Raw genomic sequence first — 15,971 nt, 5'->3', positions numbered from 1 at the left:
AATGTAGTCCGGAAGTGGTTAGTACTCCGGTGACGGTGCCCTCAGGTGGTGAGAGGAGGAAGCCACAGAGACCGCTTCTGTGACAGAGCCCCCCTCCTGCGAGCGGCTCCTGAAGCGAGGAGGCGGACGACGCCGGGGTCTACCACGGGGACGAGGGGCCGGACGCTCCGGATTGGTCCTATGAAATTCAGTGATGAGGTTAGGGTCCAGTATGTCGTCAGCATTGACCCAGGACCGTTCCTCCGGGCCAAACCCCTCCCAGTCGACCAAGTATTGTAGGATTCTGCCCCGGCGCCGGGAATCCAGAAGTTTGTGTACCTGATAGGCCTCCTCGCCTTCCACGATGATAGGAGGGGGTCTCTGGTCACGGGTCTCCTCTAGGTTCTCCCCTCCCCTCGGACCACCTGCGGGCTTAAGCAGAGAGACATGGAATGTGGGTGAGATACGGTATTCAGGAGGTAGAGCTAAACGGTAAGATACGGGTGTTATCTGTCGTGTTATTTTGAATGGGCCCACGTACCTGGGACTGAGTTTCTTGCAGGGTAAGCGAAGGCGGAGGTCTCTGGTTGAAAGCCACACCCATTGACCCGGCTGGTAGTTAGGCTGTGGTCGTCGATTGCGGTCGGCCTGTTCCTTGGATTTCCGTACCGCCCTTTGAAGGTGCACATGTGCTTCATCCCATACCTCCTCGCTGCGTCTTAACCAATGATCTACTGCAGGTAAATCCGTGGGTTCTCCAGACCAGGGGAAGAGAGGTGGTTGGTAACCTAGCACACACTTGAAGGGAGAGAGGCCAGTTGCCGGCTTGTGCAGCGAGTTCTGTGCATATTCTGCCCAGAAGAGATATCGACTCCAGTCGGTCTGGTTATGATGGCAGTATGACCGTAAGAAACGAATGAGCTCCTGATTAAGTCTTTCGGCCTGCCCGTTGCCCTCAGGATGATAGCCGGAGGTCAGGCTGACATTAATGTTGAGCTTTTTGAAGAAGGCAGACCAGAGGCGAGACGTAAACTGAGGTCCCCTATCAGAGACAATGTCCTCTGGCAGACCATAAAGGCGGAAGACATAGTGACACAGGTGTTCAGCGGTTTCCAGGGCTGTGGGTAATTTGGGTAGTGGAATGAGCCGGCAGGACTTGGAGAAGCGATCCACGACAGTGAGTATTGTTGTGTTACCTTGGGAGATTGGAAGGTCGGTGATGAAGTCAATGGCGATATGGGACCAGGGGCGTTGTGGAATGGGAAGAGGCTGAAGAAGACCTGCGGGTGCCTGTCGAGATGCTTTCGTGGTTTGGCAGATGGTACAGTTATGGATGAACGTTACTATGTCAGCCGAGAGAGAGGGCCACCAGAAGCGATTGGATACCAGGTGGATGGTGGCTGCTATGCCCGGATGTCCGGCACTGGGAGAAGCATGGATCTCCTGTATGACTCGTTGACGAAGAGGCGCGGGTACATATGTGAGGGTGGCTGGACATTCTGCCGGTGGGGGTTCGTCCTGCTGGGCCTCAGTAATTTCTGACATGATGTCCCACTGAATAGGAGCGAGGATGATGGTGGAAGGTAAGATGGGTTCGTTGGATGGTGGGGTAGAACTAGACTCAAACTGACGAGAGAGTGCATCTGCCTTTACGTTCTTGGAGCCAGGACGGTAAGTGACAGTGAATTGAAATCTGATAAAGAATAGCGCCCATCTTGCCTGGCGATGATTGAGACGCTTGGCGGACCTCAGGTATTCAAGATTTCGGTGGTCCGTTAGCACAGTGAATGGAAACTTGCTCCCCTCTAACCAGTGTCGCCACTGTTCCATTGCCGCCTTCATGGCTAACAGTTCACGATCCCCGACATCATAGTTCTGTTCAGGTGGGGTGAGCTTACGGGAATAGAAGGCACAAGGATATAACTTGGGTGGACTGCCTTGTCTTTGTGATAGGACTGCTCCAATGCCCGTGCTGGAGGCGTCTACTTCCACAACGAATTCACGTTCAGGGTCTGGGTGATGAAGAATAGGTGCTGTGGTAAACAGTTCTTTGAGTTTTCGGAAAGCCTCAGTGGAAGTAGGAGACCAGATCAGTGTTGTGCTTTTTCTTTTAAACATGGATGTGAGTGGTGCCGCGATGAGACTGAAGTTACGAATAAATCGTCTGTAGAAGTTGGCGAACCCCAGGAAGCGCTGTAGTTCCCTCACTAGGGCTGTCGCGATAACCGCAATTTCGTAATACCGCGCTTTTGACGAGCCAACCGCAGAACACTGCAAAAACCGCAGCAACCGCGATATTTGCATGTTTTCTATTTTTTGAAAGGCTATGTCCTTCTCGTTTTACACTTAATACACGTGTACTAAATATTAAATAAGGTAATAATGATAGCATAATGTGTACCATGGTGATTTGTACAGAGGCTCTGTAGATTTGCACTAAACAAGCCTAAACAGACAGTGAATGTGAGAGAGATCGACTGAGCGCGTGCGATTACCTGCGTCTGTCCTTCAGGCCGAGACACAAGTTATATTCGTGAAAAAAAGTTGTCGTGTCCAAGGATAGCGAAATCTCTGCCTTACCATCGAAGCATTACTGGTCAGCTGAGCCTTATAAAGTGGCGCTCAACATTAAAATGATTTCAACAGCTTGTTTCATTTCATCTCTCTTTGAATGAATCTGCGTTTTTGAACGTGCAGTTGAATGAACGGTTTAAAGACTCAAAGACAGTCCCTTGCCTCCACCTTGTGTCACAACAATGTAACTGCACTGACTGACAGCCCGTCTAGAACGCGCAGAGATGAGTAACGTTAGTTCTGCTTATACTCGTGAAATATCAGCAGAAAGTCTTGTTTAGTCAGATTCGAGGATCGAAACTAACTATTATACATACAACAATAGCTCTACCATCTTATTGTCAGGTTTATGTTCTGTTTTGTAGACCCTTATTTTGACATTCTCTTTATTTCAATGCTCTTTAGTTTCGTTATTGAATATGACCTCTCTCTTTCTCTCTCTCTCTCGCTCTCTCTCTCTCTCTCTCTCTAAATATATATATATATATATATATATATATATATATATATATATATATATATATATATATATATATATATATATATATATATATAAATATATAATGGCAGTAATACCGCATATCGCGCTATTGAGCCACTCAAAAATACCGCAAGGGAAATTCCTTAACCGCGACAGCCCTATCCCTCACTGTGGTGGGCAATGGCCAGTTTAACACAGCCTGTACCTTGTTGTCATCCATTGCGACTCCCCCCGCACTGATGACGTAACCCAGGAACGATGTGGATGTCTGGTGGAACTCGCACTTTTCTAACTTAGCATAAAGCTGATGCTGGATGAGTCTCTGAAGCACGGAGCGTACCTGCTGGACATGTTCTGAGTAAGTCTCTGAGTAGATAAGGATGTCATCAATATAGACAATCACCCATCTGTTTAGCATGTCACGGAAGACGTCGTTAATGAAGGCCTGGAACACGGACGGACTATTGACCAGTCCGAACGGCATAACCCGGTACTCATAGTGTCCGGTGGTAGTGGAGAAGGCGGTTTTCCACTCATCCCCCTCTCGTATTCGGATAAGATTGTAGGCGCTACGTAGATCGAGTTTAGTGAAGTAACGGGCTGTGCGAAGTTGTTCCAGAGCGGAGGGGACCAAGGGCAAGGGATAACGGAACTTTACAGTTATGTCGTTGAGCCCACGATAATCTATGCAGGGTCTTAAACCACCGTCCTTTTTCTTAACGAAGAAGAAGCCTGCTGATGCTGGGGATGTAGAGGGTTGAATGAAGCCCTTGGCTAACTCCTCCTCAATGTACTTCCTCATAGCTTCAGACTCAGGCTGGGAAAGTGGAAATATGCGCCCCCTGGGAGGTGTTGAACCAGGGATCAAGTCGATAGCACAGTCACTGGTGCGGTGTGGTGGTAACTGAGAAGCTCTGGTTGTGCTGAAAGCCTCAGCAAGATCCTGATATTCGGTGGGTAGAGTGTCGGGAGGAGAAGTAGCCACAGGTGGTGAGACGTGAGATTCTGGGCGTATGGGAGATTGTATACAGGTTCGTTGACATTGCGCTGACCAGTGTGTTATCTGATTATCCGACCAGGAAATCCGTGGGTTGTGTTGTCTGAGCCAGGGTGAACCAAGAATGATGGGGTGTTGAGGAGATTTGATGAGAAAGAAGCGCATGGCTTCCTTGTGAAGGGAGCCGATCTGTAGAGTGACGTCATCGCTGGTGTAACGCACTCGACCGGACCCCAGCGGGCGTCCATCTAGCGCCGCCACTGATAACAGAGAATTACATGCGATGAGAGGTATGTCATGAGCTCGTGCAAAAGTTAAATCCATGAAATTGCCTGCGGCCCCAGAGTCTATCATGGCTTCAGTCTGGATAATCTTATTATCATATTTCAGTTCTGCAGTGATCAGAATGTGAGATGAATTAACAGGTGGACTCACCGCAGTAGTGTCGCGGTTGGTTGGTCTCGTGGGGCAGGAAGCTCGCAGGTGTCCCGGCTGACCACAATACAAACACAGACGCTGCTGCATGCGTCTGTCTCTCTCCTCTGCTGTTAAATGAGTGGTACCAACTTGCATGGGTTCGGGTTCGTTGGGAGATAGTGAAGGAACAGAATATGATGATGAATTTCTTGTGGGACGTCTCGATCTGAGAAGATTGTCGATGCGGATGGCTAGATCAATAAAGTTGTTCAGGCTCCTTCCCTCATCACGACAAGCCAATTCTGACTGAAGATCCGTGTTTAATCCCTTGCGAAATAATAATTTCAGTGTGTCGTCAACCCAAGAATTTTGTGCAGCCAGCGTGCGGAAAGTGAGGGCGTATTCAGCGGCGGTCTGTTTGCCCTGACGGAGTGCCAGTAACTGCTCACCCACCTCTTTACCTCCCTCAGCATGTTCGAACACCTCACGGAAACATTGGAGGAATGATTCAAGGGAGGTATGTGAAGCTTGGCCATTAGTCCACACAGTTGTAGCCCACTCTAAAGCTTTCCCGATCAGCAGTGAGCATATGAAGGCAATGCGACTTTCCTCCGTGGGATACAGGGTTGGTTGTTGTGAAATGAACAGAGAACACTGGAGCAGGAAACCTTTGCACTTCGCAGGTGAGCCGTCATATTTTTCGGGAAAGGCTAGGCGGGGACTGCTTGTAGCGTGTGGGTGAGGAGACGCCGCCGTGGGCGGCGTGGCTGATGGCGGATTAGCTTCAGCGGGCGTGATCCGCATGCTCTGCAGTGTTTTGACTAACTCCTCGGTGACAGAGGTGAGCCGTGTAAGCTGCTGTTGATGGACGGCAAGGACACTGGCCTGAGTGGAAAGCTCCATGGTGAAGCACTGAACAGCTGCTGGATCGAGATCAGGCGAAGTCTTCTGTAACGGACTGACAGACTCAGGGAGATCCATTTGCAGCTTTATTAATAATTCGTAGTCGTACAGGCAAAAGTCAGGGATCGGCAACAGCAGTGTAATAGACAAGGCAGAATCAGAAACAGTACCAGGCAATGGGTCGAGACAGGCGGCAATCCAAACAGAGATAAACAGTATCCAGGCAATGAGTTCACAAGGCAGGCGGCAGACGGGGTTCAAAGGGTTAAGGCAGTCCAGGGTCATACACAAGAGATAAATCCACAGGAGAAAACGCTCAGAAATGTTAGCCAGGCAAAACAAGACTTCGCGAATAGTGAAGAGCTGTGAGAGTCTTTTAAAGTCCGTGGGATATGGAACAGGTGTAAGTGGGTGTGGTCAAGTAATCAGTCCAGTTATGTGGTGTGGGAAATGTAGTCCAGAAGTGGTTAGTACTCCGGTGACGGTGCCCTCAGGTGGTGAGAGGAGGAAGCCACAGAGACCGCTTCTGTGACAACAGTGATGATTGAGCATTAGTGATGAACACCTGCTGTTAACAAGCAGAATCACTAAAGAAAAGAGAAACACAAGAACTACAACTGACTTCAGTCACAGACTTAGATGAAATCAACTGAAGATAAAAGAAGACATTAAATCTCTCAAGATCTGATTAAACAACTTTACAAACAGCATTACCAGCTTCACTTATAACTAACCAGATTGACTTTATTTCTATCACATGTCTACAGAAGCTCTTATTGAAAATTAACAGAGGATAAGATGTTGATGTATTATTGGTAAAAAAAAAAAAAAAAAAACGATGCCACCATCATGGAGATCAGTGTTTGCTTTAGTTGGGCTCTTGACCCTTGACCTCCTATGTTAGATTTTACGCTGCAACAATTCATATGAAGTTGTAAAGCAGTGAGGTCAGTGCTTTACACTGAGCGGATATTAGCTGCCTTTATAGTATGTGATGAGATAGGGCACAACGGGGCTAAAGGCGTCGTGGGGCAAAAGGCATTGATTTTATTTTCCTCTAAACCACTAGATGGCCCAAAAACTTGCCGCAGCACTTTCCTTAACATCCGTTTTTCAAAATGTACATGCAAATTTGTCTGATCCTTGACGCGATCACGGGCAGCAACGCAAAGTTGATTCTGAGGTAGTTTGATGTAATATTTGATGTTTTTTTAAATGTTGTTGATTTAAGTAGTAAATAAGAATCCATTAAATTAATGTTTGTATTTTCAGACAAAGGTCTTCTTAATGATTTTCAGTTTTGTTCAAGGTAATTCAAGCAACAGGTTTTCAATAACGGAAGAAAATGTAAAAGTATGGTATTTGGGGTAAAAAGCGCCGCTGCTCTTGGGGGAAAAGGCACAATAATTAACATGATAATGAATAGCTGACTGACTATTCCATTTCTTGACGTGACATGGTTACAGTAGATTCACATAGCAAATATCATATATAAAAATAGACTATTATGGGATCTCCTTCAATGCTTTCAGAATCTTTACTTTTTAAAATAATTTTGTTTCTGTATTTTTAAAATCTATTTTTATATATATATATATATATATATATATATATATATATATATATATATATATATATATATATATATATATATATCACAGGCCTATTTTAATGACAGTATATTTACTGAACAAAAATTAATTCTTTTATTTATCAAAATAAACAGAAAATCGTACAAACTTTGCTAAAGTTATTCTTTTGAACAAGTATTAACCTAGACATTATTAAAAACATATTATTTTAGCTAAAGTATTTGTATAAACACTGTGTGCCTTTTACCCCAAGCTGGGGGGCCTCATACATTTATAAGATTTTTAAACAAAATCAACCACTTTATGATTTTTTTTTTTTTTTTCACACAAAATCTGTTGCTCCATCAATGTCCAATACAAGCATATATATTTTTCCTGCAATCATATACTTTGAGAGTAGTGAAAAGCATAATTTGTCTTAAGGTGTGCCTTTAGCCCCGTTGTACCCTAATAATCATGAGCTGGCCTGATTTCATCTAAAATAACTAATCATATGTGATTTGTCATTTAGGTTTTGCATTAGCAGTCCTGTGAAATTACAGCTTTGTAGTGCATAAAAGATTTTGAACTACTGTGTTATTTAAAAACACACAGACAAAGAATCAGCATATGAATCTCAACAATGGTGATAAAAAATGCTTCATGCATCACCATAGTACAGAACTCCCATCATGCACTGCAGTATGAATAATTATTGTCACCACTGTTGAGGATTGTATGATAAGTGTTCATGCTAAAAACCTGAGTGGTAATACTTGTTCATCTTCAGCACTGAAGCTTTACGGTGGCATTTGTTTAATGGAGCTATTTGGAGACCATTTTGTAATGTTTATTCAAATGCCTTACAAACCGAATATGTTACCTGATTTGCAGAGGTGGGTAGAGTATCCAAAGTAAAATAAAAAAAGTACTCAAAGTAAAAGTGAAAGTAATAATAGTAACTTAAAGTAATAATAGTTACTTGAGTAAGAGTAAAAAAGTAGCCTATCCAATGAAAATCTACTCAAGTAGCTCGTTACTAGTTACTTTGTAACATATATATATATATATATATATATATATATATATATATATATATATATATATATATATATATATATACACACACACACACAACAATACAATAGCATGTTATGATTTATATAGATATTTAAATTATTATCATAATTAGATATCTTTGCAACAAACACAGAAGAGACAAGCATTATTTCTGGCATCTGTTGCCCAAATACCACTGCACTTCCTTTGCTTTGTATAATAATAACGTATACAGCTACATTTGAAAGAAGAGAGAAACTCGATGTGTTCGCGCTCATAACCTCTGAACATCTGAACACAAACAATGATCAAATGCACATTGACGGATCTTCTTCTGTCTGTTCTCCAAAATGTAATCAAATGTACATTTCTGCATGCGCGTGTAAACTGGTTAATTGTGTCAACGCAAAGGCATTCATTTTCAAGACGGACAGGTCGCCGGCGCCGCCATTGCGCAACCGCTGGTGTTCATTTCATAATCTCCGAACAATGGTAGCTTATTTAATGTATAAATTAAGATATATGTCCATAAAAACTGTAAAGAAATGCTACAATGTTATCGTGGCATAATAATCTGCTTGGTTGTAAAATGTAGGCTATTGGCTATATGAATTGAAATAAAATAGGGCTGCAATGATTAATCGCGATTAATCGTTTGCAAAATAAAAGTCTGTGTTTACGTAATATATATGTGTGTGTTCTATGTATAACAATTATGTATATATAAATACACACACATTCATGTATATATTTAAGAAAAATTTTATATTTATATATGCACATATACATTACGTAAACACAGACTTTTATTTTGCAAACGATTAATCGCGATTAATCGTTGCAGCCCTGAAATAAAATGAAATCATTATCTGCATGGAATTGTTCACAGACAGCATACGCAGTTTAACTAATAAAGATATTCATCGCTGGAAAACAATATAGGATGCATTTGCAGATTTGCTTTTAATTGACTGTAGATCCACTGCCATTTCATCCAACGCTCCGAGTGAGAAACCGCTTCAGACGATTCAGTGCGTGCGGGACTGAACAAATCATTCAAAAGTCAGTTTTGCCAACTTGTTTGATCAAGTCTTTGAACAGAATCGACTCAAAAGTGTGATTTGTGAAGTGTGAGTCATTTGTGAATGGGGCATCGTTCATGAAAAAAGAGACAGCGTGCTTGGAATAAACTACGCATTTCTTACAGTATTGCATTACAATAAAGTGATGAGAGGAACGTCGCCAAACGTAGCGAAGTAAAAGTACAGATTTTTCATTACAAATGTACTCAAGTTAAAGTAAAAGTACCCACATTTAAATCTACTCTAAAAAGTACAACATTTTCAAAAAAAAATACTCATGTAAATGTAACGAAGTAAATTTACTTTGTTACTACCCACCTCTGCTGATTTGCAATAAGCAAATTCTCAATACTTCTGTATACATGTGAAAAAGTCAGTCTGGTTAGCAATAAATGATAATGCTGTTTGTGGAGATGTTTAATCAGGTCTTGAGAGATTTGATGCCTTTTATCTTCAGTTGATTTCATCTAAGGCTGTAGCTGAAGTCAGGTGTAGTTCTTATGTTTCTCTTTTCTTTAATGATTGTTAACAGCAGGTGTTCATCACTAATGCTCAATCATCACTTACTTAATCGCTTAATTATCTCATTAACTTTAACTCTGCTTCAGTGTTACTTTAACACTATATAGAGAGGGAACTCTCTGAGCAGAGATTTAACTGTGTAGAAATTATTATGAGTAAAACCTCTAAGGATCTCTGAAGTATATTCCCATTGTTGTTTACAATTTTTAGCAAACCAGGGTCAAACTGTCCAGCCATGGCTTTCTGTTTCACATGACTACTAATATGAGAGAACAATGTTTTTTTCTGACTCCAATATGTGAACCCCTTGGAATGAATTGGTTTTCTGCAGTAATTTCCCATAAAATGTGATCTGATCTTCATCTAAGTCACAACAATAGACAAACACAGTGTGCTCAAGCTGATAACACACAAACAATTCTAATTTCTTGTAGTAGATTTGCTAGAGCAGTGTTTTTCAACTCCAGTCCTCTGGACCCACTGCTCTGCACATTTTGTATGTATCCCTTATTTAACGCACCTGATTCAGATCATCAGCTCGTTAGGAGAGACTCCATGAACTGAACTGAGTGTGTCAGATAAGAGAGACATACAAAATGTGCAGAGCAATGGGTTCTGAGGACTGGAGTTGAGAACCACTGTGCTAGAGCCTTACTGTATTGGCAAATATATTTTCATTTTATTTATTTGCATTTGTCAATTCATTGATATTCATCTTTTTTTCAGATGTTACTGACATCAGTGCAGCCTTTACAACAGTCACACCAGAGACGACATCAGCTGGTAATGTAGTTTCCTCTGTTGGATTGTGTTTTGGCTGAATGTTTGAGGATCTGTAGAATTGAACATGAGTGTGTTTGTGTCTCTAAATAAAGATAAGGATTGAGTGTGTAAAATGTGCAGTTGCAGATCATTGTATACAATTTACACATGTCTGCACACAAGCTACTGTATATAAGTGAGTTTTTTTTTTTACTTTTTTTTTAATAGACTGAGATGAGATAGATTTAGATTTTATGTCCATATATGGGAAAAAGGCAACTTCTCTTCATTCCCACATTTATGGTCGCATCCATCATTTTATTTTTGATCATTGCTTTCTTTCATTCTGACTGCTGCTAATCTTTTAATATTGTTTAATATTGATTTCTTACTGATAGTTATATGGGCTGGTAACATGAGTTTTGGTCCTAAAGGAGCAACATCAGAACGGCCTTAAAGTGAGACACTGACTTTCACTCTGGACTAAGTTCAAAGTAATAAAACACTACAAATGGATACAAGGGCTTTAGTTCCCTTTCGTGGGAACTGTCGACGCTGCGTGGCAACGCATTGGGAACCTTCTGCGTGATGTCGTCACTGAAGCATTCATGTATCTAACCAATCGCGTAGCGAGACGTCAGAGACGGGTGACGTCACGGACCAGGAAACTATAAAGCATACCCGGATGCAGAGAACGCTAGCTTCTGTGTCTTCAGCAAGCACTCCATGTTATCGTGTGTCTTATTTGGTGTTGTTTGTCTTATTTCATATAAACAAGTCACGATATCTTTGTCTGAGGACAAGAGTATCTCACACCAATCCATATATATATATATATATATATATATATATATATATATATATATATATATATATATATATATATATATATATATATAAAAGACACGTATTATGGCGAGAAACAGCAGTTAAATGGGAGTTGAGTAAGCCCGGGCAGCTCTCGAGGGAGCCGTCTGTGTGCACTGTAAAAAAGAAACTCGCTCTCAGAATACTGTGTTCCAGTGTTCCCCGCGGATTGCGAAAAAGAAGCCATTCGTGGGGTTCACAAATGGATCTGACAGAGGGGTTAGAGACGGGCGATGCCCTTTCTCTGCCCTTACCTGCCAGATTCAGTGCCGTCTCCCAGGTGGAAGTACGCTCTGTGGTTTCTTTCCCCGGGTTGAGGCACCGGTATTTCACATGCCCAGCTCTGAGGAGGTGGATATTGTGATATCGATCTGAGGACTCGCCACCTCACGCACATCGTGTTAGGGAGTGGAGCATGCACGTCAGTTCAAAACCAAAGCAGCTGGCGGTTCATTCATAAAATTTCCCGGAGTGTAAAGAAAGAAATGCACTAGCGGGAGTTTTTATCTCCACTCCTGTTGGCTTTATTCTCGAGGGAATAAAAGTCTAACACGAGGCTTAGATCTCGTGTTTGCCGAGGCAGCGTGTGGAATAAGCCTGCAATAAGGAATATATCGCTCGAATCTCGCGTTTGCCGAGACAGCGCGTAGATTAAGTGTGCAACAAAAAATATATGGCTCGCTCGGATCTTGCGTTTGCCGAGGCTGCGCATAGATTGCGTGCACGTAGTATATATTGTATGTAATGTGTTTATATATATCTGGAGGGAACTGAGCAGACGGGAGTTTCCCTTTCTCTCTTTCCCTATAATACCTTGCAAACTATTACGAGCTGCAATTCTCTTTGTATTCTACTATATTCAGCCTGTCATTTTTGACTGTTTTGGCCTGCATTTAATTTAAGGATTAAATGAAATATTGAATACATTAAATTCTGAGGAATTTAAAGGAAAAGGGTGTCACCACCCTTGCTCCCCCGCAGAAAGCTTGGGGACCGGGACAGGTGACACAGCTGAAGTCTTTGTGAAGTAAGAAAGATCTGCGGACTGTTATTATCACCAAGAAGGCTTCAAAGAGGTCCTGACATCTGTGGGCCAGGATCCATGAGGGCAGCCCCCTCCGGAGGGGGTCCTGTGTTAGAATATCTGACACCCGTCCCCCTTTGGCGCCCTTAGGGGGCCGTTATAAAAACCCTGCCACCCAGTGTGCGTCAGGGCGCAGCGGTCTCCACCGACCCTCCGAGGAGAGCCGGTCATGACTTGATTCATCTGTTTTCTGCCGGTGCGCCGCTCCAGAACGTCGAATCAAGTGCTCAAAAACACCAGAGGCCAGTCTCGAGAGACTGGTTCCCTTAGTAGATTTTATGGCAGAATGGAAACTTCTACCGAATATATCAAAATGTGTGCTGCTCATCATAGAAAAGGGTTACAGGGTCTCGCCCGCCCAGATTCAATGGGGTCTTTCCCATAGTGGTGACCCTGAGCAGTCTCTGGTTATGGAACAAGAGGTTATGACACTCTTACGAAAAGGAGCTATTGAAAGGGTTCCTCCTCCCAGCAAGCTGTCAGGCTTCTGAAGCCGCTACTTCATTGTTCCAAAGAAGGATGTGTCCTATCATAGATTTACATGTGTTAAATCGTTCAATATGAAAGCTCAAATTCAAGATGCTTATACTTAACTCTCTGAGGTCTGAAAACGCGCCGGCGCGTTTTGCAGGATTTTTTTCACATTGCAGCAAAACAGACTTAAAATACTCCGTCATTTCTTGTCATAGAGACATAAGTAATATATCAATTGAAACTATAGAATGTCTTCTTTTATTTGTGTACACTCAGAGTAAAAACACAATGTTGTGCTTTTTGTAAAATAAACTAACATGATGCGTGATCTCTCCTCTCCCTCTGAACGAACTCCAATCTGATAGTTCTCAGAAAATGAACTGTAACTTATGAATATTAATGACAAAAAAAATGACACTTACGTCTAAAGAAACGTTGAAATGTCAGGTTTTAAATCGTGTAAGTCAAATAAAAAACAAACATTCTGTGTTTATGTAATCTGTATGAAAAGAGAGCCATGTCAGAAGTCTGTGATTCAGCTCATTACCCGCTAATGCGGCCACGCCCATGGAGTCAGCGCTATTCAGACGCAAATTCAGAGGCAATACATGCATTCATCGTCTCAGTCGTGTATTTATTGTCTTGAAAAGTGTTTATTTGGATGGTAAAGCCATGGTTAGCGATCTCTAGAAGACATGCCGTTAGTTCCTAGTTCCTTTTCTTCTTTATATGAATTTGTGGCCTAAAGGTGTACAGATAGCGCCCTCCGGCTGCAAGTATGAATTAAAAACACCATTCCTGAAATGTCCTCTTCTTCTTTAGAATAATTTGTGGACTAAATATGCACAGAGAGCGCCCTCCGGCTGCAAGTATGAATTAAAAACACAGTATCCAGCACTCATAGTGATGACAATAAATATTATTTCTCAGTATAGAAAATTTACATAAATATATAAGAATCCATCAATATTTCTCCAAATGTGCATGCTTTTAAGCTAAAAGCCTATATGAAATGCCACAGAGGTAACATAATTGTTCAGACACTTTGCATCACATAAATAAATTATATTTTAAAGAATATAATATAATACAATTATTTTAAATTGTAATAATATTTCACAGTATTGCTGTTTATGATGAGCTGAGACATTATTACAGAGGGTTTTTTTCACAGTCTACCTGACTGAAAGGCCTCATTAATATGCAAGTTATTTCAGGTCATTATTATGCAATTATTTTGTCTTCTCAGGTGTAAATGGTCCATTATTCATGCAGATTCACACCTCCACGCATACTGTGTTTCTTGACAAAAAGTGTCTTACAAAATGTAAATCTCTCTATTGTTTTATATGAAAGAGTAGTCAGCATAATTTTTACATAATTCTGAAGCAAAAACTCTAGTCTACAACCTCCAATACCCAGAAGTCTTGTGAACACAGATTTAATATACTTTTTTTGGCCTTATTTCAGTGACTTAAGTTTTTTTGTTTTTTCAATAACCACGCATAAACATTATTCCTTCAAAAATACAAACATGTACATACATGTTCCTCACATATTATTGTAGCCTAGTTTGTGCTGAATACAGTGTAATGACACTTTTGTCATTTATATGTTTATGAACAACTGAAAAAAGCACAAATGTCAGGGCATGTCAAAACTTCTCCAAGCCCCAAATCAGCCTCAGACTCCAGAGGGTTAAACAGATTATCCCACAGATCAGGTCCGAGGACTGGTTTGTGGCGATAGACCTGAGAGAGGCGTACTTTCAGGTGTCCATCCATCCTTCTCACAGGAAGTTCCTCAGGTTTGCTTTCGGGGGCAAAGGTTACCAATACAGGGTTCTTCCTTTCGGCCTGTTATTATCACCCCGCACATTCACGAAGTGCGTGGATGCAGTGCTGGCTCCGCTGAGACCTTGTACTGAATTACATAGAAAGTGATTCTAGCTCAATCAGAGCAACTAGTAGTTCAGCATCGAGATGATGTTCTGTCCCACATGAAAAGGCTTGGGCTGAGGCTCAATGCCAAAAAGAGTGTGCTAGTTCCGGCTCAGACTACCACTTATCTAGGTGTAGTTTGGGACTCCACTACGATGCAGGCACATTTGTCTCCTGCTCGTGTGAGTTCCATTCTCGCAGCCGTGAAAGGGGTGAAGTTAGGCCAGTCACTCACTGTAAAACAGTTCCAGAAACCGTTGGGTCTGATGGCAGCTGCGTCCAACGTCATACCTTTTGGCCTTCTGCACATGAGACCCTTACAGTGGTGGCTCAGGACCAGGGGATTTTCTCTGAGGGGAAATCCTTTTCGCATGATCAAAGTCACGCGGCGATGCCTTCGTGCTCTGGCCATGTGGAAAGATCCCTGGTTCCTGTCCCAGGGACCCGTGCTGGGGACTTCTGGTCGTCATGTAATGCTTACGACAGATGCTTCCCTCACAGGCTGGGGGGCGATCATGAGTGGTCGCCTAGCTCAGGGCCTATGGGAGGTCCATCAGCTCTCCTGGCACATAAATCAGCTGGAGATGATGGCAGTGTTCTTAGCACTAAAACACTTTCTTCCAGACCTGAGAGGCCATCACGTGTTGGTCCGCACGGACAACATGGCGGTGGTCTCATATATAAACCATCAGGGGGGTCTGCGGTCTCGCCAACTTTACTACTTGGCCCGTCGGATCCTCCTATGGTCCCTAGGGAAGCTGCTCTCTCTGAAGACAACTTGCATCCTGGGGTATAAAGGGAGCAGACGGCCTGTCGAGGCAGGGGCCGAGGCCCGGGGAGTGGAGACTCCACCCAGAAGTGGTGGATCTCCTATGGAAAAATTTTGGTCGAGCGGAAGTCGACCTATTTGTCCGGGAAGGGGTCAGCCTAATACTGGTAGCCCCCTTCTGGCCAAACAGAATATGGTTCTCGGACCTAGTGTCCTTACTAGATGGCTTCCCAATGGAGCTTCCCCTTAGACAGGAACTCCTGTCGCAAGCGGGCGGCTCGATAATACATCCCCGCCCAGAACTGTGGAAGCTATGGGCCTGGCCTCTGAGGGGGCCAGGTTCATAGATGCTGGTCTTCCAACTGAGGTTGTGGAGACCATCCTTAACTCCAGAGCTCCCGCCACAAGGAAGCTTTATTCCTATAAATGGAATTTATTTTCTGCTTGCTGGAGACAGAATAATATGGACCCTGTCCACTCTCCTATCAGC

General features: G+C 42.7%; 1 protein-coding gene across 5 annotated transcripts in view; it reads left to right on the top strand.

Moving 5' to 3' along the window:
- The window catches only part of LOC125243895 (adhesion G protein-coupled receptor E3-like), a 108,022-nt gene that overhangs the window by 72,608 nt on the left and 19,443 nt on the right, over window positions 1-15,971 (top strand). For all 5 annotated transcript variants that reach the window (XM_048153757.1, XM_048153756.1, XM_048153758.1 and 2 more), the window contains one exon: window positions 10,312-10,368. In XM_048153757.1, coding sequence (XP_048009714.1) covers window positions 10,312-10,368 — 57 coding nt within the window. The remainder of the gene's footprint in view (window positions 1-10,311; window positions 10,369-15,971) is intronic.

The sequence above is a fragment of the Megalobrama amblycephala genome, linkage group LG13 (genome assembly GCF_018812025.1).
Source record: "Megalobrama amblycephala isolate DHTTF-2021 linkage group LG13, ASM1881202v1, whole genome shotgun sequence".
Taxonomy (NCBI): domain Eukaryota; kingdom Metazoa; phylum Chordata; class Actinopteri; order Cypriniformes; family Xenocyprididae; genus Megalobrama; species Megalobrama amblycephala.
Note: the sequence above shows the minus strand (reverse complement) of the source record. Positions and strands in the feature narration are given on the sequence as shown.